This window comes from Lepidochelys kempii, chromosome 8, assembly GCF_965140265.1.
Source record: "Lepidochelys kempii isolate rLepKem1 chromosome 8, rLepKem1.hap2, whole genome shotgun sequence".
In the NCBI taxonomy this organism is placed as follows: Eukaryota; Metazoa; Chordata; order Testudines; family Cheloniidae; genus Lepidochelys; species Lepidochelys kempii.
The window spans coordinates 6665022-6687650 of NC_133263.1; the positions used below are offsets into that span (position 1 = coordinate 6665022).

Consider the following 22629-nt stretch of genomic DNA (forward strand, 5'->3'; position numbering starts at 1 on the left):
TAGGTTACAGGCAAATGAGTGTTGCTGGTCTCAGTCAGTAATAATCCACAATATCAAAATACAGCACAACTTGGTACTGTTCAGGAGCTCCCAGAATAGCGTGTTACAGGACAGGCTTTTGACTATCCATTGACAGATCTGTGTGGGGGAAGCTGGCACAGCACCTGCTTGTACTGGGCTTGACTCGAGCCAGTCAGTGCCTTATTCTGTAAGCACTAATTTGACAAGTATTGAACTCTCAGAGGTTTTACAATATAGCTGCTTTATTTTCTCCAACTAGATTTCTGAATGTAAACATGGCCTCCAGCTCACAGGCAAAGGGGAGGGAGATGGGCTCAGAGCTGGACAGTAGTTCATAGGCACAAACCTTTAAACACTTTTACTTGTTCAGTTTGCCCAGGTGTGCTTCTGGGGGCGGGCGGAGGAATGAACATTCCCCACTTGAGTGGTGCATTGCAGTGGTGAGTTTCCCCAGATTGTAATGTAACTGTGGTGCATGCTTTTCCTCTGTATGGTCTCATTGGCATTAGAAACACAGTGGTTGTATGTTAGGTTATTTACAAATAAGGCAGCCTTTTAAAATTGCACATTTACCAGCCTGGATATAAAATGACTTGCCTAGCCTAACCACAGTGATCCAAAAAATATATATTATTGCTCACCCATTTAAAAAAAAGAAAACAAGACCAGTTTTGCAAGGTTACAGTAGGGTTATCGTACGAATTTGACAAAAACTACTAAACAAATGTAGAAAATGCAAAGTTGAGCTGGAGCTTTTCTATTCGCCAGGGTGAGTGGGAGTGTTTGGAACATACATGGGTTCTGATCTACCCTGTTTTTGGTAGCATTCTTCCTTTGATGGATAGCTCTGTTCTATATACTGTGCTTGTGTGCATCCGAAAGGCTGTGGTCAAACACCCTTGTTGACTACTTTCTGCATGTGTTGCATGAAGGTCTTGCTTGCCATAGAGGTGTTTGTTACGTAGGATGTCCTCTCCCCTAGTGGTACCACATTAATGTTTTTATCAAGCATTGATTTGTATGATCACATTGGCAATTACTTAAATATAGACTCTGTTTTTTGGGGCTGCGCCAATTGTGTGCTGCATCTTAAATCAGCAGGGTCTGATCCTGACTATTATTGAAGTAAAAAAGAAAATCTGAGCAGGATCAGGCCCTCCATATATAATTGTAATCAAGTGGTGTAAATATTAAAATGGTGGTGTGTAAACTCATACAGCAAGCTGTTAGGGGTAGGAAAGGAAGTGTAACACACCAGCTAGTAGCTAGCAGGGAAAATGGCATAGGTTCCTGATTCTCCCAGTTCGGGTAGTGGTGATCTCAAGCACTCCCCTCACTTATATGCAGTACGTGTTTCTGTCTGACAGCCAGCCAGCCCCGCACACCCAGCCCAGTGGTTGTTTCTTAACGGAGTTAGCATGTTAAAGGAAATTACATCCATCTCCTTATGTGTCAGAAAGCCATTAGTAACTTATTTCACCCACTTCCCCAATTACCACACTGCCTTATCACTCCCCCTCCCCATCTCAACCAAAATTACATTTCTACAGCACTGCCCTTAAGCTAGGATTTCTCTAAGCAGCCACCGCCTGTCAATGCTGGTGTCGCAGAACAGTTGCAAGGCGACTTGATGTGATGACAACTGGCTCTTACGCCATTTGCCACACCACCAGAGCGAGGACAATGTGTCTTCTCCAACCGCATTGTTCCACAGTTTTATCATGGATGTGGAAGTTTACTGGAATCCCACTGTTTCGTCAATGAGAACTTGACTGGTCAATTTGTCCCACTACCACAGTAATGGACACCTAGGAAAACCTTGTAACGGGGTCGTCCAGGAATGGCTCTAGATGTGAGCTTGCTGGGGGCTGTGTGTGGAAGTGGATGACATGCTGCAGCCGCTGGGCCTTCACAGGGTGCATGGGTAAGAATATCTACTCCCCTTTTCTGCTGTGCTAAGGAGTACCTCTACCAGCGCTGTAAAACAAAGCATGTTTGAGCCTAGCAGATAAAGCATTTGTGGGTAGAAGAAGGGAGTAAGGTTACATTACAGCTCTTCTGTCTCTGGTAAAATCCGTACCCAGCCCTGGGGTGCTCTGTTAAAGCTGGGTCTATTCCAGACGAGCTCCAAGCTGTTCGGGGTGTCTGTCTGAGCCGTCATCTCCAACCCAGACACAGTGAACATGTCATTGAGTAGCACTCCACCAAATGGGGTGGGAGTCCTGCATGCACAAAGGAAGAAGATTTAGCATTTTCATGGGGAGGGGGCGTACTTCTCCTGGTAGCCCTGGATGGAAAAAACACTCGGGACTAGTTGCTCCTTGAGCATCCAATAGCAGCCTGGTCATCTAGCAAAAGCCATCAGTTGCCAACCTGTGTCATGAATGGCAGCTGTACTCCTTCCAGCCACCGTAATTCCCACTTACTCTGTTTCCCTCAGGTCCTCACAACATTCATCTCCTATAGACTGAGCCTCAATCAGCTGGCCCTCATCCAAACTCAAGCGACCCTGTCTCTCTGCAGGTCTCACTACCTCAGTAGCCTTGGTTGAGATGGAAAGGTAGAGCTGGGTGTCAGCCCCCACAGCTACTACACCCCACTTTCCCTTAGCAACCCTGCCAGCATCCATGTGTGTGTTGAACAAGAAGAGGCATGAGAGAGACCTCACACATGAAAGGTCTTAGGGCAGCAAGTCCTACCCTCTGCTCCCCCTTGTAAAGCAGAGTGAAGCCTCTTATGTGCAGCCAAAGCCTTCTGGAAGGGACTGCAGTTGTGTTAACACCACCTCCTGATCAGTGCTGTTGTACATATCTTAATAAACAACCTGCTTCTCTTGGAATGTGACAAAAGAGCATTCATGCAGGGGCTTGAATTGTCATCTGTTCCTGGAGAAACAATATAAGGCCAGAGGTGTATTCCTGTGGAGCAGTTAGGGTTGGGCTGAATGTTAGGCCTTCATTTAAGGCAGAGCACTGTGTTGGGGGCAGCAGTAAAGGCTGACTGGGGGGCATATCTGCAAATGTCTGCTTTGGAAAACGTGCTCTGTTACATTGTCTAACCTGTTACTCGAGTAACGTGGCATCGTTTTCTCACAGCAGCGTCCCAGGAAGGAACAGGTGCTGATTGCAGTTGTGAGCCCCACTTCTGGGGGAAGTGTGGATGATGAAGGGTTGTTCCAGAAATGCTCGGTTCCCCCAAGGAGTATGTGGCAAGGTAGTTCTCAAAGCCTTGTGTTACAGCTCATGGAGGGCAGGTACCATCTCCGTGAGCCTCTTCAAGGTCTTTCATCACCCCTCTGCCTTTTGTAAATAAACCAGCCTGCTTAAATTCAGTCATTGGAGAGGTTGTGAGCTTTCCTCTGGTCTCTTACAAATGTGAAATACTCCAGGGTTCATCTTGCTTCACAGGCAGGATTTCTGGCTCCTTGCTTAATACAAGGCAGCATCCATTTTCCTAAGAGCTTTGGGTTGGATTTGTTTGGGGTGGGGAGGATGAGATCAAATGAAAAGAGGTGATTTTCAAAATCAAGACCTTAGATCCACAAGGATCATGGTTTTTTTTAACTCTGTTTAAATCTGACAGCTGTAAATTCAGCTTCCTGGCACTTCGTGCCTCACTGAAGAGTTAAAATGGAGGTGAGAGACTTGGCTAGCATCTAGCTGTATTAAATATCAGTTTGGGGCTTTAAATAGAAGAGCAGCAGTTCAGAGGGGGAAATAACTCAGGGTGAAGCTAGGCAGCCTTACACGTCATATAGAAACATGCCCCTGTTTGAGTTTCTGTCCAGAAATAAATACTGAGCCAAGGGCAGAGAAACATGACCAGTCCGAGAAACTAAAGAGCAAGTGACTGCAGCACCTTCCCCGTCCCTCTACAGCGTATGCCCAATGAAGCTGGGGACGGGGAAAATTCTAAATATTTGAATATGTTGGGGGGTAAGGAAGTCACAATAGCAACCCCTTGGCCTTTCCACCCTTTGCTTCCAGCTAGCAGCATCACTTCCACCAGGGCCATGCTTTCTGCTAGCTGGCTCATGTGCTCCCTGTTAGTTACCCTGGGTCTGGTGCGGGAAGGGGTTGGCAAGTTCCTCGCTAATATCTTACATTTATACAACACGTTTCATCTCCATAACAACGTGGGGCAGCTACTTCCTGCATAACTCTAATGCAGCCACCTTAGGTTTCGAATGAGGCGGCTGGTTAACGGGGCCCACCGACATTATGCAGCAGCTTGGGCAAGAAGTGAGGAGGAACGCCGCATCCATCTGAAACCGTAGCAAGAATTCAGCTAGGCAGGATGTAATTATCCAAACAGCAGTTTGGCTGGGGGACCAGGGTGAACCCCACGCCTACACTCATGAAAAGGGATTTTGGGATCCTCAATGACCAGAAGGGGCCAGGGCCTTGGTGTTATGATTCAGCTAAAAGACATTGCTATGTAAGTTCAGTGCCCCCAACTCTACGCTAGGTTACTTGTTCTCTACAGATTGAGAAGTGAGAGTTCCTCTGCTGGAACCCCCAGAACACGGGACTGCCTGCAGAACACGGGACTCCCTTAGCAGTCTCCCATCCACGTACTTTACGAACCCAACCCTACTGTAACTTCTAGGATCTGAGGAGGCAGAACAAAGAGTAAGGTTAAACCTTGCACAGCGTGCCTGGGGCTGCACTGGTCGAAGAATTGTAACAGTTCAGTCTCCAGTGTGTGGCTGGAAGGAATCAGGTGCCTTTTTAGCACCTTGCGTAAGGATTGACCTAGTGTCCTAGCTGCTTCTGCAGCTATCTGTCACCTTGTGAAAACGAGACTAACCCACGAGCTGTCACTTTGCGTGGCCACGGCCAGACGGGTGGAACGTGGCCGGCTCCGAGCACAGGCGCCAGCTCTGTGGTTGCTCCATGGCTCAAGCACCCACCAGCCTCGCTGGTTCCAGTTCGGGGCTCACTGCTGGTCAGCTGTTTGGTGTGTGGGAGGCGCTCAGGGGAGGGGGTGGGAAGAGGCGAAGTGAGGGTGGGGCCTTAGGGGGAGAGGGTGGAATGGGGGCAGGGCCTTGGGCCAAAGTGGGTGGGGAGCAGCCACTGGGAAAAATAAGTCAGCGCCTGTGGCTCTGGGAGGAACGACTGTGCACTTCTACAGTGCTTTATATCTCCCGAGCACTGTGCAACCAGCGGTGGGTCCTCCCAACGCCCGTGTAACAAACACTGGCGCTATGTTCTCAACCCTGTGTAACAGGTGGGGAAATAAGGCACGGTGAAGTCAAGTGACTTGCCTGAGGCCACCTGACAAGTCAGTGGGAGGGCTGGGCTCAGGGGTTCTTTGGGAGAGAGGCTTTGCAAGGCGTTTGGGAAGCTTCCCTTGTTCTGTTGAAGCTGCCCTTTGACAGAAAAGAATTAGGCCTGGGCCCATTTATTTATGTTGATTCTCTATGGTGTATAAAGAAGGCACAAGCCCGTATTTAGTTTCCCTTTGCAGGTCACCTTTAAGAGATGCTATCCATGTCCTAAGTATTGTATTCCCTCTTGTAGCCTCACTGGTGTCTGCTTCCTCTGAGGAGCACCCACGCAGGAATGCAATGGGATAGCCAAGGGACAGGTTGTAGCAGCTCTAATTTCAAGAGATCCAGGTTTCCTGTGTGTCCCGTTGCAGAGATGTCAAGGGTGCTCCATCTTGTTTTTGTGCTGCACAAGACCCCTGTCCTGCCCAGCCTTTCCCAGCGGTGGTTGCTATAACCAGCAGCTAAAATGGGGTTGCAAGAAAAATTGCAAATAGAAGCTCTTAGCAAGGTCTCCAGCCACCTTTTCATCTTCAAGCCTGACCCGTGCCCCAGGCTGAGTCCTCCATCAGCTCAGAATCGCCATCATATCCCAGCAAACATGGTGGATGTTTCTAATGACCGTTACCTGTTGAAGCTCCTCAACTCGAAGTGGCTGGGTTTCCTGGACAGTTCAGGCAGCTGGCTCTTGCTCTCCACCCGATAGTCCTCACTGAAGAGGAATTCCTGCCAAGGGGAACAGTAGCTCTTGGGGATGGCAGTGAAGTTGAACTTCTCTGGTGGGACTTCTTTCAGCGGTCCAGAGTAGCCTGCATTTGGGAGACAAGGCTTTTGTTACTACAGCAGGCCTGCAAGGCAGCAGCCAGCCAGCTTCACTGGATCCAGGCCTGCCCGGGACTGTCCTCATGTGGACAGGAACTCTCTCCTCCCATGGGAAGGGCTGGGAGAGCAGTGGAGCTGGCCAGGACATGTTTTTTTCCCATGAAAAATATAGAGAAAAACGATTTTTTTCTTTTTATCCAAATGTTTCTTTTGTCCACTCACCGACATTTCAGATTGTCGGGGCGGGGTTTGACAAATACCTGCAAAAATGTATTTGTTTCCACAAAAACATTCTATTTTTTATCCAAAAACCCAACTCTTTTTCCACTGAAAAAACGCTTTGGCAGCCCATGCCCAGCCAGCTGTACTGACTAGGCTACATCTCTGCAAGTGACATCTCGGGAGGGGGCTTTCCTTGTCCCATGGCATGGCTGTTCCCTGATTGTCTGTGGCTGGGGTGGTGAATTCTAAGGTGGTCCCATGCTACCCCTGCATTCACACCGGGGAGGGCTCCTCATGTTCTGCCACTGGGAATCATGGGGGCCACACGCCTTCTATTGACAACAAGTTCTGCAGGTCTGGCTCCTCATCACTTCATTGACGTAGCTCCGTTGTGGTGGTTTTTTCTGTTGGCAACTCCTTACCTGGGGCCAGGGCCTCGGGATTGAGGGCTTTACTCATTTGTATGACTTTGTTTGTCTTCTTGGGCACTTTGGGAGGGGTACCCTGGCCTGCTGCTGCCACGTGAAGCTCAGTGCGATAGTTCTTCTGGCCCTCGGCAGACTAGAGAAGAAAGAGCGATAGGAGAAGGCTATGGATGGGCACAAGGAGAGGCTTGGCTTCGCCCCTGACAACCGAGGTAAGGCCTTATGGAGAAGATGGAGTAGCAAAGGGTAGAGGAGGAGACGACTTAGTCGCATCTCCTGAAGGGTGATAACTTTTTTGCTCATGGATGAGAAGAGCGTATTGCCCAAGCTAGAGCCAGGCATGGCAGGGCCAGGTCCTGGGCAGGAACTCCCCCCATGCACTTCTGCTAACATGCTGTAATGCATTGCTGCAGGATCCCCTGCCCTGCTAGCCCCAGAACCTCACACAATTCCACCCATGGGCCTCTGTGAGGACCTACCTGCCCCCGTTTTCTAATCTTTGGTCCTTTCCAAGACACTTGCATGGTGAATTTGTGATGAACTGCTAGCATCTTGGAGGAAAACTACCACCTTGCTTCACTTTTGCCTACCCCAGTGGGAGATTGTCAACCTAGGTCCCCAGCCATGGAAGGATACTTATGGAGGTTGGACCCGCAGGGCTCCTGCCTCACTCAGAAAGAATGAGAAAATGAAATCAGTGTGGAATACGCTTACCTTCATCCCAACCGAATAGGCCAGCATGCACAGCGTGGCCCAGAGGGCCACTGTCCAAAGTGCCTTGACGCAAAGAGCATGCCGGCCCGCTCATGGCCCTTTCCAGCATGTCTTTACTCAATGAATGCAGGGAAAGTGACAGGACACCTGGCAAAGCACTGATCTAGAGCTGCCAGTGAGGCTACTTCAGTAACTTAGCTCCAGCCCAACTGGCTAGCGCCATCCACTGCTTCTCTTTCAATAATGGTGCCTCAGGGACACTCACCAGCCATGCGTCGGGTCTTCCTGCCAGGTCCCCCTCAGCCACGCCGTGTGAGCCACCTGCTGCCATCTTGCTCGAGCTCTGCGGAGGGCAGGGGGAGCGATGTCACTCAGGGGAGCACGCCCCACACACAGCCCCAGTGCTGGGAGCGTGCAGTCAGCTTAAGGGCCGGCGGCACACGTGGTTTCAGAGCCCGGTTTCCTGGCTCTGACACGGGGATCGTTTCTACAGACACTGGCCGTGGCAGCTGGCAGTGCCCAGTGGTGACAGCCCAGCTCTCCTCATAGCTCATGGCGCTTGCCTTCCCCTCACACTCCTTCCCATTAAAACATGCCGTTACAATAACTGTGCAGGGCTTCCTGTTAACATAGGGATCCCCATACCCTGGGCTAAGAAGTGCTCTGCCTTTCAGGGGGCCTGCTCAAGTTATGTTCTATGTACCCCGGCAAAGGGCGAGGGAGGTAGGCCGGGGTGCTGGCGTAATGCCTGGTGCGCGTGAGTGTTACAGCTCCCACTCTGTGCCAATCTAGAGGACTGGCTTTATTACAGCCCCTTCGCCCATTTCTGGAGCTTCAGCTCAAGCTGCAGCAGCTCCTGCCGTTAGCCCTGGAGGTCCTGGTTCAGTCCCCGGACTGTCAGCCAAGAGCGCGACCCTCAGGCTGACCCAACAGGGTCAGCTCAGATTTGGGTTCCCATCATGATGAGGCAACTCACGGCTCTGTAGCCGGTAGGATGCTCCAAGATGAACTTCTGCACCCGCTTCTGCCTCTGTTGGAACAGCTGGGACCCCCTGTTTGTCTGCAAAGACAGCTCTTCCACCATCAGATCCTGGGGGATGCTGACCTTCTTCCCCAGGTCCAGCTGGGGGACTGAGGACACACACAGAGCAGGCCAGTGAAAGCACAGGTGTTACAATAGGGGGTTAGGGTCTCTGAGCAAGGGGCCAGTGGCTGTGCATGGGGCTGCCAGCAGAACCTCGCTTTGGGGAGAGGGTCAGCCCCTAGGAGTGACAAACATCTTGCATAGCTCTGCAGTGCCCATCAGGCTGGTTCAGAAACTGCACTGATGGGAGCCACATCCATCAAAAGAGGTAGGAACCATGGGGCCTTGTGGGGAGGGGGTGAAAAGGGAGGATAGTAAGGGGATCCTGATGCTGGGAAGGGCTCCGAATAACCTCTAGCGATCTGGTGCATGGGCCCCATTAGTGTTAATTGACAATGTAGAGTTCATTCGTTTGAAAAGTCCAAGGAGGAGACCAGTAACATTAATACCCCTGAAGTCCAGGGGAGTTTTGCCAGTGTCTTCCATGGGTACTGGATCAGCCCCTGTGGATTGCATGCGGCAACCTGGGGCTACTCTGTAATTCAGGTTAGCACAAAGCATCTCTTACCATCTTCCGCCATCTCCCTCACGATGGCAATTGCCTGCCTTTTTCTCTCTTGGATGTGGTCCGAATGCATAATTGGGAACATCTTCCCACCTGGAAAAGAAGCAGACACGCAGCAGGGCTCACACGTCAGGGCAGACCCTGGCTGCTACTCACACATTACCCCCACGGTGTCAATTGCCCCGTCCCTGGGAAGAACTGATCCCAGGTGGAGTTCTGAGATTCGTGTGATGGCTTTTTGCAAACGGTTACCCTGGGGCCTAGCTCTGCTCCCATTTGGAAAATATGCGCAAAACCAGAGAGAATATAGCTGGAAAAAGGGGGTTTCTCTTCCGCTTTATGGTCCTAGGAACTGTATCATGCCACCACGTCACCCCAACTTCACCGCAGACCTCTCCCATTCATTTCAGGACCAACCCTCCGTGTCTCTAACACTATAGAACTGTTCCAAGTGACCGCATCCTGGTCCTCTGTGCTCTCCTCCCCATTCTCCCCACTATTCTTGGACTAGCTTCTCTCCAGCCCTTCACACGCTTCACCATTGCTGGTGCGAGAGCCTCCTCCTCCGCAGCTCCTGCCCTCTGGTGCCGTCTCCTGCAGCAACTCGCCATCTGAAATCTCGGTGCTCCCTGTTCATGCCTCTTAACTCTGCCCTCCATTGCTGGCTTTATGATTGAGCCACTTAATGTATTCCCTAGGCCAAGTTTTTGCCCCAAGGCTCTCTGTCCTTGATACAATGCCCCGTCCTGCATTAAACTCTGCCAAGCATTGTGGGGTGCTGTCTTGTCCGAAGATGCTATTCAAAATATACAAATTAAAGGTGCATTGCATTGTATGCTGAGCTTTCTGAGCTCAGCTACCCCTCTACTTCGGCCCTGAAGCCAGAGCCCTTGGGACTGTTAGATTAGCTGGCTGGAGCCACGTTTATTCATAAACGTCTGCTCCTTCATGTGTAACGTTGCTGGTGTCTGACTTAATCCCTTGCAGGGGTGAGTTTCACAAGCTAATGAAAATGTTGCATGTTTCCTTATATGTATTTTGGAGCTGTATTCTACCCTAAGTCATGGTACAAAACCAGTGCTTGGAACATGGGCAGAATAGGGATCTGTCATTTGATCGATCAATCGTATTTCTAAGGTTTTCTGTGCCATCTAAGTTTTTTAACTTGTACCCTCCTGAAGCCAAGAAGCAGCTCGAATCAGTCACTTTTGTTCTGTTTGCAAGTCACCCCCCAGGAAGGCCCTCACTGGGTGCTTCGTTAAAGAGGAAAAAATAGTCCCCATCTTGTTCCTCCCCCCACCCCACCCCACCCCCGTAGAATCACAGACTCATCGAAGTGTCGGGCTAGAAGGGACCCCAAGAGGTTCTCTAGTCCATCCTGCTGCACTGAGGCAGGATTAAGTATACGTCTCTCCCCGTGTGGTGCACGGACAGATGGGGTCCCCTCTCTATGGAGACCATGTCTGCTCCTCGCTGCTCCCTGAGCTCCCCTTTAGCCATGGTCTATTTTGAGCTCCTGACCTCGGTAGAGCGGGGAGTTGTAACCAGGATCCTTTGGGCAGAGAGGATGGCATCTGGAGGTTCTTGGGAGGATGGTCTCAGCAAGCTGGGGGGCTAGGTCTGGAGATGCTGGGTGGGGAGTTTGCTTAGGAGGGTTTGCTGGGAGTTTAAGGCCCTGCAGGTGCAGCAGCATTCCTAGCAAGTGACTCTGCTACAGCCATAACATAGAACCACAGGGGCTGCTTGTACAGGGAAGGGGGGAATTGATCCTCCCGTTATACGGCTACTCCTCTAGGACTCGGTGACCCAGGGGGGAATCCTCACCCCATTGAAGTCAATGGGAGTTTTGTCCTTGCTTTCAATACAGCCTGGATCCCCACCCCAAAGCGATCAGAGGACACACAGCTTCCTGAAGGAAGAACCCACTCCTAGCACAGCTTGGAAGGGAGAACTGGCCTCCACACCCGCAGTCATGCAGGGTCCTCGCCTGGCAAAGACCTCTGGACTCAGAGTGGGTTCGTGTTCCACTCCCCATTTCTAGTGTAGCCAGGCACTGGCATATGGGTTTGCCATTGCTCCTCCAGAGCCCATCCAGCGGGCTCACTGGAGGGGGCCTGAGAGAGCTCCTATTCACCCCGCCCCAGAATCCAAGAACTAGAGTCACTCCATGAAATTAAAAGGTAGCAAAAGTCAAACAACTGAAAGGAAATGCTTCACTCGCTACAACCTGTGGAACTCACTGCTGCAGGGTATTAAGGAGGCAAATATTCCATTTCCAACAGGCGTAACGTACAGCCATGGATAAGATTAGCCTCTGAAGCAGCACGAGTAAGGAAACATTACAAGACACCTCATGCTCCAGGGTATAAGCTGATCACCAGCTGGGTACAGGAACAAACTTCCCCTCCATTGCAACTGGGGCCATTTTGGGGGTGTTACTCTCTGCAGCATCCAGTATGAGCCACTGTGGGAGGCAGGGTATGGGGTGAGATGACCCATTGGCCTCTCCGTGCATGGGGAGTCCCATGTGAGTAGCCATTTCTCTGTAATGTAGCCAACAACTCCATAGCGCTGCCCCGCCCCCCAGCTCCCAGGTCCTGAGCTGCTGCCCATCTTGCCCACAGCAGCGGCTACCTGACAGCTGCAATGCCTGCTTTGCTAGCCCCCATACGGGGGTTCCTCAGAGCCAAGCTGACTGCACCCAGCCCTCCCCTCTTCCTGGGGCGCAGGGATGGAGAGCCCCCATGCCCAGATCTGCTGAGTGGCACCCAGGGAGCCAGCCGCTGGCGTGGCGGCTTCTTGCTATGGCTCCTCTCCAAGTCCATTTGCTCGTGTCACCGGCACTTGTGTCTTTTCGATTGTAAACCTCCCAGGGCCGGAGGGGCTAACTCTGGGTCCGGGTTTGTACGGTGCCAAGCACAACGGGGCCAGGGCCCAGCCCCTCCTGAAATAGACACGGGCAATAACACCCCCATCCTAGCCTGCTGGGGCGGTGGTATTTCCTCAACACCTGAGCGCACGAATGCAGGTCAAAGCCCTCTCCTGCCCAGCTGTCAAGATTCTCCTCACCAGCACCAGATACCCTGCCACGCTCTGGCCACCCGTCTCTGAGGGCAGGGCTGCCACTAGCAGCAGCAGCAAGGGTAGAAGTACCACAACCCCCCTACAATAACCTTGTGACCCCCCCCACACACACACACACAACTCCTTTTTGGGTCAGGATCCCTAGAATTACCCTGTGAAATTTCAGATTTAAATAGCTGAAATCATGAAATGTACGATTTTTAAAATCCTACGACAGTGATATTGACCAGAATGGACCCTGACTTTGGTAGGGCCCTAGCTATTAACTCTCTCGGTTCCAGCTCTCAGTGAGCCTGAGCTGAGCCAGCCACATGGAGACGAACCCTAAATAACAAGCAGCTGGGGTGGGGGTGGGGGTGGGGGTGGGGGTGGGGAGACAGCCTGCTTCTCAGTGGGGGTCAAACTCCAGCCTGCTGCTGAGTTCCCTCCTGCTGCTTTTGGATGTAGCAATTCTCCCCCTCCCGTGCTATTCCCCCCAGCCCCCCCCCCAAGTTCAGAGCCGAGCTCTTCGTACCTGACTGTGTGACTCCTTGGACTCTGTCCTGCTGCACTGCTGTCGGATGAAAGGAGCTTTCCTGCTGTGCCCACTTCACCCAGGGATTAGGCCTGGGCTTAGGATTCCTTAACAGCTTTCACAAACCTACCCGGGGGCCCAGTGTTTGCCAGTAGCCCCTGTGTCTGTCTTACCCACTCTGTGCCCTGCTCGCACTCAGCCTGGACCATCGCTGAGATTCCTCCGTCCTAATCCATGTTACATCAGACATTTATTTCTGGCTGAGAAAAGGGGGGGGCGGAGGCAGTGCAGACCCCTGGTGAGCCAAGCTCTCGACCGCTAAGAGCACACACAAACACGAGGGGTGTGTGTGTACAGTATGTACACACACACACACACACTCTCTCTCTCTTTCTCTCATGCTCACGCAAACAAAGCCGTATGTGTGCACCCAGGTAGGGCGTTTATACACAAATGCATAAACGTGCCCTTATATAAGCAGGCATTTGTACCTGCACATTGGGGGGCAGAGGTACACGGGGGCCGGGGGGGTTAGCTATTGTGCAGCACTTCAAAGACAGACCGTGCCAGGGAAGTGCTAAGTGCCCTAGCAGGGGATACAAACTAATGCAGGCACTCGAGAAGGAAAGTTAGAAGCTTTCTCTAATAATGCCAGGGCAAAGGGGTATTTGATTAAAATCAAAGGCAACCCATTCATGATACATACAGGGAAATACTGTTATGCACTTCTTATTTATTATCATTATTTTTGGAGTACATACGTGTACAGAGTACTTCGCAAAACACAGAGCCAGAAAAGGCCCCCTGCCCCAAGGCATTTACTGTGTCCAGTTTTGGGCGCCACACTACAAGAAAGATGTGGAAAAATTGGAAAGAGTCCAGCGGAGGGCAACAAAAATTATTAGGGGGCTGGAGCACATGATTTATGAGGAGAGGCTGAGGGAACTGGAATTGTTTAGTCTGCAGAAGAGAAGAGTGAGGGGGGGATTTGATAGCAGCCTTCAACTACCTGAAAGGGGATTCCAAAGAGGATGGATCTAGACTGTTCTCAGTGGTAGCAGATGACAGAACAAGGAGTAATGGTCTCAAGTTGCAGTGGGGGACGTTTAAGTTGGATATTAGGAAAAACTTTTTCACTAGGAGGGTGGTGAAGCACTGGAATGCGTTAACTAGGGAGGTGGTGGAATCTTCTTCCGTAGAGGTTTTTAAGGCCTGGCTTGACGAAGCCCTGGCTGGGATGATTTAGTTGGTGTTGGTCCTGCTTTGAGCAGGGGTTTGGACTAGATGACCTCCTGAGGTCCCGTCCAACCCTGATAGTCTATGATTCTACTCTAAAATTCAAATGAAGGGCAAAATAAAATCTGCAGAATTCATTGCTACAGGATATTCTGGTGATTAAACAGTACCGTTCACAAGCGTGGTAGCAATTTAGAGGAGTAAGAATAGTATCTGCAGGGTCAGCAACGAGAATCAAATTACAAGAGGATGCAAACTTCACAGGTCAGGCCTAAGCTGTTCACCAGCTGGGGTCAGGAAGAGTGGCTCCCATGCACGTCCGGGCTGTGGGATAGCACCGCACAGCAAGGTGCAGGGATGGAGCTACCTGAAGCCTCCCATTGTCCGCTTTGGGCTCTTATTTAGACTCACATCTGTGTAATAATGCCAAGGGGCGGGGGAGGCTGTTTCTTCAGCTCACGAGCCCCTCTTGAGGAGCTTTCGCAGTCCAATTTGTAGGAGGAGAGCACAGGAAAGCCCCCCCACACTGCAAACATACATGCTGCCATTACAGGTTGAGAGTCTTACGCCAGCCAGCTCTGAGCCGCGTCATGGCTGAGCCCTGATGGGCCCTACCCAGCCCGGCCGGAGGCTCTGTGCATTCCAGCCAGCTCGGCTACAGTCTTCCGCTGCTAGGGACATTGGGCAAAGCTTTTCTCCAGCTGTTGATATGGGTTCAAATCCACCACTGGCTCAATTGACCTGGTGGCCTATGTACTCTAGGGCTCCCCGGCGGCACTCACCCCAGCAGCTAGTGACGGGGGGGGGCGTTATTTCCCTAGTGTAGACGAGATTCCTGTAGCTGCCCATCCCGCCTATGTGGGGCTCTGACATTGACCATTCAAGCAGGGAGCGGCAGACAAAACCCAGCTGAATTGGGAGGGGGAAGCCAGGGGGACCCACACAATGGGGGATGCTCATTCAGCTTTGCTGCCACCTGGTGGCCGTTCCTTATCACTGCAGGTCTAGTGTTGGAAAGGCCAGAAGCCTACGAACCCCCCTGGTGTGAGCCATTTGGGAGCGCTAGAGAACCCCAGACTGCCCCTGCCATAAGCGAAATGCACGAAGCCCAAAGGCGTTCTTAGCTACCTTTAATTTTACCCCAAGTAGGAAGATGCTGCAATTAGGCCAGCTTGGACGCCCAGCATGCCTAGGGCACTGAGGGGGCTGGGAGGGGGAGGGGGGTCACGCCTGGCTGGGTGGTTTGGGTTCGAAAGGACACAGGCAGGCCAGACTGGGTGGGATAATGCCGGCTTTATTTTCGAGCGTGGTATACAGTGATGTGGCAAAATGCGCGTCAAAGAGCAGCTGGCGAAGCAATGGCCAGGAGCGCCCGCTGCGGGCTCTGTGCGGCACACGTGCACCTGGGCACGCGACGGCCCAGCAGGCCAGAGCCGCTGGTCACACGGGGCTGGTGTGCCCTGCCTGAGCGGGTTCGCTTTGCTGTGTGGTGAGTAATGGACCCAGGCAGGCCAGCCCCTGCGGCACTCGGACGCCTGCTCAGTGGGGTCACGCAGCACCATGGTGATGAGGCTTTGGGACGGTCCACTGGTTCCTCCCAAGGGATCCACAATCCATGGGCCCCTTCCCCTGCTGGAGAAGTGGCACGCTCTGAATGGAGCCATTCCAGCCCCCTACCCTGCTCCCCCCCCTCTGGTGGGACTGCTCCCTGCCCAGCCCCCTCTGAATAACCCAGTTTAAAGGGCCCTCGCCCACGGGGCACTGGGGCTAGCCAGTGTGAAAGGGAAGCCCAATGTGCAGAGTGGGTCTGGATGAGCATCCCAGGGAGGAGCACGGCAGTCAGAGATGGAAAAAGCTAGTTACTAGGGGCCCTGCTCTAAAGCCCGTTCAAGTCACTGGATATCTTTGGATAAGCCCTTAGAGCAGGGCTGGGATCTGCTCCCCAGCGGAGAACATGCAAGAGCCTACAGTGCTCCAACCCTGGAGGACATTTCATCTCTGGTTAGTGAGCTAGTTGTGTCCCTGCACTAATGCCGGGCTGCACGTGTACTGGGGGGCCTGGCGTGTCGGAGAGGGGGGTGCCCAGCAACGTCATTCCGCACTGCCCAGCGCTCATCAATAATCAGTTAGTATTTATCTAACCTTCAGCAACTAGCATTTAACCAGCTCTTGCCATGACACGCCCCATGGCCCATTTGGCTCGTGCTGTCCCAAGCGGCCAGGCTAAAACAACCCCCATTTCACACCTCCCTTCACTTACAATAACCTCTGCAGTGCCACTTCTCCCGCGAGCCCTCTCCTCATTGTCCCGGGGCTCTTTCTGAAGAGCTTTCCAAGCCACACCGCTCCATGCCCCAGTGCGCCGCTCAGCCCGACGGAGCATCACCCCTTCTCAGCACTTGCCGACACATGCTCTGAACACCTACCTGTCCTCCGTCTCGCCACACACATCCTCCCTGCAGCAACGACCCAGCCCAGGCCCCCTCACTCCCAGCCACGGCGAGCTGTGCTTGCCTTGGCTTTGGACAGCACAAGCCAAATGGGCCGTGGGGCGTGTCATGCGCGAGCTGTTCTTGCCTTGGCCGTGTGATCGTCTCTGTGTGATCAGAGCGGGGTCCACTTCATTGGCGCTAAGGAGCCATCAGCCACAGGGTGTGCAGACATCACAGGGCCCCACCCAGAGGCTCTTTCTACCTCGTCCTAGCAAACCTGGTAATAGTACATGTGATTTATAGCCAGGCTGGGGTTTGGTTTTGCTCTCCTTCCTTTGCTGCTGGTGTCAGATTTTTGCCTCTCACCTCTGCAGACTGAAATGCTCTCTGTAGCCCCAGGTTTCAGCATGGGTCAGCAGCGACATTAGCTTCCCCCACACATTGTGTCTCTAACCAGGACCTTCAGGGGACAGTCACCAAATGGCACCAATAGCAGCCCTGTGGCGTGAACCGCTGTCCATGAGACGTTGCACTGGGACCCCACATTCTTTTTATATGAGCCAGTAAACCGCTCCCCAGTGAGAAAGACTTTTGGTCTCTCCTGGCCTGGGTGTCCCCTCACAGCAGTAACCTGGAAGCAAAAAAACTCGTCATGTCATTACCAATCCTTGGAGACACCCAGCCCCACAGGGATGAGTTGGCTGGTAATGTCCTGGGCACTTTAGCTGATGACCAAAGTCATGTGTATCTGAGACGGTGCTCTCTCCCTCCCAGCCCCTCTCCGCAACCTGCCCCACTTCCTTGCACACCTTGGAGCAGGGCGTCTGGGCTAGAGCAGAGCTCTGGCTGCCCCCTCGTCCCACTTCCTGCGAGCCGCCCCTTTGATGTGTGCACCCACATTCCTGCAGCCCTATGGGGGTGCTAGAGGGCGGAGGGGAGCTGGGGAGAAATGGACAGGAGTTGCCATGAACATCAACTTTTGTGAAACCTTGTTTTGGCTTGTTTAGGGATGAAAAAGTAAAAAAAAGCCTCATTTTCAGGGTCTTTTCTGAAACATTAAATGGGACGTTTCCAAAGAAACAAACCCGTGCCCCAGAGATTGCCCTGGGGGAGTGAGGGGGGGACATTTTTTCTTGAAAAAAATTTCACGTTAAAAATTCCGACTGGTTCAAAGGGCTTCTGCAGTTGCCCCAGCTAACCCCTAGAGGGCTCCACTTTGTGGACTGTCGCCTCCTCCTGGGAAAACACGGGCCAAGCCCGGGGCTGTTCCCTGGGGGGTGCCAGGCGCTCCCTGGCGGGTGCCAGGCACTCCCTGGCTGTCGCTCTCTCTTGGCTTCATTTGTTTCCATGCGCCCAGCAGAAGCTGGCCCTGAGCATGTGATCCCCCCGCTCCCATGCCATTCCTTTCGTGAAACCAGAGCAGCAGAAATGCACCCGGGGGGCTTTGGGAGGCCAAGCGGCTGCGGGGCAGGACGGGAGGGCGGAGATCTGTGCACGGATACGGTAACTCCCCGGGCGAGCTGGGCGCAGCTCGGACACCTGGGTTCGCAGAGGCAAACCTTTCCTCCACTTGCTCCCTGCAGAACAGGGGCCCGGTGAGAGTTGCGGAGTTTTTGCTCTGGCTGGGGTGAAAGGATGCAAATCCACCTGTCTGGGACAGGCCTGAGCGCGGCCCTCTCCTGCCTGCACCCCATCTCCGGGTGCCCCAACTGCCCTTGCCCTTGGCCCTGGTATGGTGGCGTGGCACCTAGCGGCGCCTCACCCCTTGGCGTGCAGAGTTCAGCAACATCAGTGCGCCAGGAGCATGAGCCAGGCAACTGTGCAGCCCCAGCGGCTCCCCACAAACCCACCCCGCAGGACCTGTGATCAGCACCAGGGGCTAGAAAGCCCAGGGGCTGGGAATGGGGAGAACGCGAGAGCGCTGTGTCCCACTGAGTGCAGACGGGGACGGGTCGCCCTCCCTGGGCTCACCTGGCGTTAAAGCCGGGCACACTCCTGCCTTGAAAGGTTAGGGTAATAAAAAGACAGGATGGCCAGCTTATCAGGGGCACAGAGGGTAACACCTGACACTGCTCTGTGCCCCCCGCCAGATCATAGGCTGCATGCCACGCTGCCAAGCATACAAAAGAGAGAGTGGGGGGACCAGCCTGGGACGGGCAGGAGGGGCTGGGCTGGCCAGGGAAAAAGCAAATGGGCTAGGACGTTGGTTTTCTTTCCCCAACACTCTGTGCGTGGCCGGGGACCATGATGCTGCCGAAGCTCAGTGGAGAAGCTCTGGCTGCTCTGGGAACCTGCCGCAGTGAAATACCGTTGTGCAGCAGGGTCAGCAGAGCAGTCTATAGCCTAGGCCAAATTCAGATGCCCCCAGTCTCCCCTCTAGTTTGCAGCAGCCTCTCTCGGAGACTGTCTATCAGCTAACGAGGCTGATGATTCACCCGGTGACTCCCCGCAAACAGCCCCTGGGCCAGACGTGCCGCCGACAACTCCAGAGCCCCATGGCCAGGTGGATGGCAGTGCCAGGCCTGGCCCAGTGACAGGACGGCACGCGTGCCTCTCTGTGCCTTCACCTAGAGCCGACCCGGACAGGGCCTTGTACCTTCCCAGGGGCCTCCTCCCCAAGTCCCTCAGCACCGCTCCAGTGGGCTCCTTTCAGCGCCTCCTCACACCCAGCCGGAGCGCTGCAGGTCAGGGGGAGTCCTTCCAGGGCCGAGACAGGGCCTGGGACCCATTGGCTCCATCCATTCTGCCGCAGGCCACTTGCTAAGAGGGAGCCCACCTCCAATCTCCCCCCCTGCTTCCGCTGCTTGGGTCTCGGGGTTGTTCAGGGCTCAGACCCCCAGGCAGGGTCCAGGAGGCCACAACAGCCAGAGAGGGCGGCTGCACATGCTGCATGGCTCTAAATCTCTGGTGGCTCCACCAAGGCCCCTTGGACAGGCCTCCCCGGCATCTGTTCTCCAGGAGCCGGCTTTAGCTGCAGCCAGCTTGGCAGGGGTGCGTGGAGCACGGTCGTGGGATGTTGGTTTGGGGCGTAGGCTTTGGTCACAGTCCCGCGGCGGGGCGGGGAACACCGACTCCATCACGCCCTGCCTGGGCGCTGTGGATCAACCTAAGGCACAACCTGCCCCCCTGCCAGGGGAACTCCGGCTCCCCTCCGGGACTTGAGCTCCTAGACTCGCCACGCCTCCCTCGAGCGCAGGGAGCCGCCCTGCCAGCGGAGCCCTGTGGCCACGGGGTGGGAGCCAGGATTTTGCTGTTCACTCCCCCGAGGCAGCTCCAATCTCTCCTGGGCTCTGGCAGCCCTGCTCTTCCCCTCAGGCAGCTGGAAGCAGGCCTGATCCATGGCCTCTGCAGAGCACACAAAGGAAACAATGGGATTCAGAGGCAGCAAGCTGGAAAGCCCACGGCTGGCGGCCTCCCAAGTCCCCTCTGGCCACTCGCTGTCTCTCTGCTGGGGATTACGCGGCCGGATGGACAGTCTCGGGGCTGCCTGTCCGCCGTCTGTGTCCCCTTCGTCCCGGGAAGAACAAAAGCAACGCCAGGCTCCCTAGATGTCATTGCTGGCTCCAGTCCAGCCGGGAGAGCACAGTCTGGGAAAGCAGAACACATGCAGAGATGGAGTTATGGGATCAGCAGTGGTGTTGGCTTGGGGCAGGAGCTGGGGGAGTCTGGATCCGGCAAAGTTAGCGGGTACCATCCCGCGGCTGGCTGTCGCAGGCCAGACTGCCATCTGCAAGGTCCCTGCTCTCTGGTGCGCTGCCTGTTGACCAAGCTCCTGCCCCGTTCTAATCCTGCAGCAGGTTTGGGGAGAGGTGCCGCGGAGGTGGGGAGAGAGAGGGACTTGTTATCATCTGTCCCCACAGCCCCCAGCATCCTCCCCCCTGCTGTGTGGCTTGGCCCGCAGGACTGGGTGCTGGTGAGTCTATGCATCAATTCAACGGGCTCCAGACGCATTCTTGCTCACTTCACTTGTCTCCTCCTGGCCTAGGAGGTGCAGGGCGCTTCCGAGGGCAGGCGGCCCTGTTTCAGCCGCACGCTCCCATTCCAGCCCCGGGGGCAGATATTAAAGCTGCGGATCCCAGGAGACTTGACCCCAGAGTCTTCTGAGTCGATGGACACATCCGAGTCCGTGGGGGACCTGGAGGTGTAAAGCTTCACGGGGGACCTCGCTCCCGCAGGGGGCGACTGCACTGGGCGAATGAAAGTCGGCGAGTAGGAACCCAGGCTCCTGGGACTGGTACAAGAAGATGCGTTGGCTGGTAGCACCCCAGCGCCGGCGGGTGGCACGAGAATCCTGTGGCCATCTGTCCAGGTGGCTTTCGGAGATGGCACTGGGTTCCTGTAGGTTGGAGAGTGGCTGCCTGTGGTTCCAGGGCTGCTGCCAGCTGCTGCATTGAGCGCTAGTGCCCCGGTGTTTGCAGGTAATGTGAAGGACCTGTGCCAATCCGCCCTGGCTGTGCGTGGCGACTGCAGTGGGCTGTTGTAGGTCGGGGAGTGGCTGCCCAGGGTCCTTGGGCTGATGCAGGACGAGGTGTTGAATTGTGGGGTCCCAGTGTTGGTATGTCTGTGCCCATCCACCCTGGTGGCTCTCGGAGACCGTGGACTCGGGGAGTGGTTGTTCAGGGCTCTTGGGCTGCTGCATGGGGATGCGCTGGCAGGTGGTGCCCCAGTGCCGGCGGGCGGCGTGAATGGCCTGATGCCCTCAGTCCCCAGGGCTTTGGGGGAGGAGCTCTTCCTCCTGGCAGCATTGATGATGTTCCTGGCGAGCCGGGCCTGCATCTGCCGGCTGGCCTTGGGCTCTGCCTCCTGCCGCAGTGGGGAGAGGGACCTCTCGCTCCACGATGGCGACATGGGAGGAGGGGGGCTCCTCACACTGGCTGCTCGCAGGGCCTCCGCAGGCCTTTCCTCAGGCTCCGGCGTTGGGCTCGCCCACCCCTTGAAGGGGCTCGGGTGGGGCACCAGCCGCGGGGTCCAGGTCAGGGAGGCAGGCAGGGACACTCTTCTTTCCTGTAGGGGGAACACAGAGCACAGCTGAGTGTCAGGCTGACAAGGGAGGCCAGGGCAAAGAGCCAGTGAGGGATCCTGGAGACCAGAGCATTGGACTGGGAGTCGGGGCTTCTGGCCCCACCACTGACTTGCTGCGTGACCACAGCCAAGGCTTGTGACCTCCCGGGGCCTCAGCTTCGCCGCTGGTAGAGTGGATAATAACACCCATCGCACTGGCAGCTCTGGGGCCGACCTGTTAATAGCTGGCAAGGGCTTTGAGCTCCTCAGATAGCACAGAAGGGCAAACCCTTCCTCCGTCTCCTTCCCCCTTAACCCTGCCCCACCCCGCCCATCCCTCTCAGCCAATGGCAGGGGCAGGTTGCTAAATGTGATGGCATGCCAGGAAGCCCTGCCTTCAAAAGGCGGGACTTCCCAGAGTGAGGCCACACACCTGGCCAATCAGCACCTCCCAGCCAGGCAGGCTGTGTGCCGACAATGCTAACCTCACCCACCTGACCCCTGCTAGCAGAGACGAGACCAGCTCTGCCGTGGCTCTTCCCCAGCCGCGGCTTCAACGCCGCCTCCTTGGAGCATGCCATGTGCTCAGCGTCGGAGGAAGGCTGTGCCGCGGGCAGGTGGCAGCTGGGCGGTGACTGGGTTTTGTTAGCACCGTGGGCCCATTTATTCCATCCCGGAGATCGGGAGAAGCAAACCACACATCCAGGCATTTTTAGCCAAGAACATCCTGCTTTCTTCTGATGCCCTCATCTGCCCGGCGGGGACTTGGGCTCTGACGCTGTGCCCCTTACTCACGCTGGGTAGCGCTTGCTCTGACCGCCTTGGGACTACGCCCCCGAGTCGGCGCTCCCAGCCTGAGCGAGGGCTGCAGCACCAGGGCCTCCCTTGGGTCGTGTTCAGTACGTATCGCCTCCCTTGCCCCTTTGTAGCCGGGTGCCCATTAACCACCGTCGTGCTGCATTGCTGCTGTCTCCTGGGGCCCTGCGTAGCTCCCCCTCCTGGACCCGTTCTCAGGAGGAGCGCTGGCTTGGCACGTGCCAGGCTGTCCCCAGAGGCATGACGCCCAATCATGCTCTCAGCGTCCTCAGTGCGTGGGGAGGGCTGGCCACCCGGGGTAGCCCCCTCTTGGCAGCAGGGAATGGAGCAAATGCTGCCCTGCTTCAATGGCTGGAGAGATGGCATCCAGCCAAGCTAACGGAGGGGGGATGCAGAGGACGGGGGGGGGGCAAACAGGACAGCC

At 54.8% G+C, this 22629-nt stretch overlaps 2 protein-coding genes across 3 annotated transcripts in view; both read right to left on the reverse strand.

Moving 5' to 3' along the window:
• Positions 1-146: 146 nt before the first annotated feature.
• Positions 147-12770, reverse strand: MYOZ3 (myozenin 3). The gene is made up of 7 exons (XM_073355324.1): positions 12721-12770; positions 9126-9215; positions 8450-8604; positions 7739-7816; positions 6757-6895; positions 5919-6099; positions 147-2243 (listed from the first exon to the last, which is right to left on the reverse strand). The coding sequence occupies exons 2-7, from the start codon at positions 9205-9207 to the stop codon at positions 2069-2071; spliced, it is 810 nt and encodes a 269-aa protein (XP_073211425.1). The 5' UTR covers positions 9208-9215; positions 12721-12770; the 3' UTR covers positions 147-2068.
• A 2464-nt stretch (positions 12771-15234) lies between these two features.
• Positions 15235-22629, reverse strand: part of SYNPO (synaptopodin) — a 63515-nt gene continuing 56120 nt past the window's right edge. The window contains exons 5-6 of one of the 2 annotated variants that reach the window (XR_012160196.1): positions 18985-21392; positions 15235-17019 (exon numbers count right to left, since the gene is read on the reverse strand). Coding sequence is in view for 1 of the 2 variants with exons in the window: in XM_073355325.1 (XP_073211426.1) it covers positions 20370-21392 (1023 nt within the window). In the remaining variant the exon portion in view is untranslated. Of the gene's footprint in view, positions 21393-22629 lie in introns of both variants that reach the window. The other variant, XM_073355325.1, reaches the window with a different exon arrangement.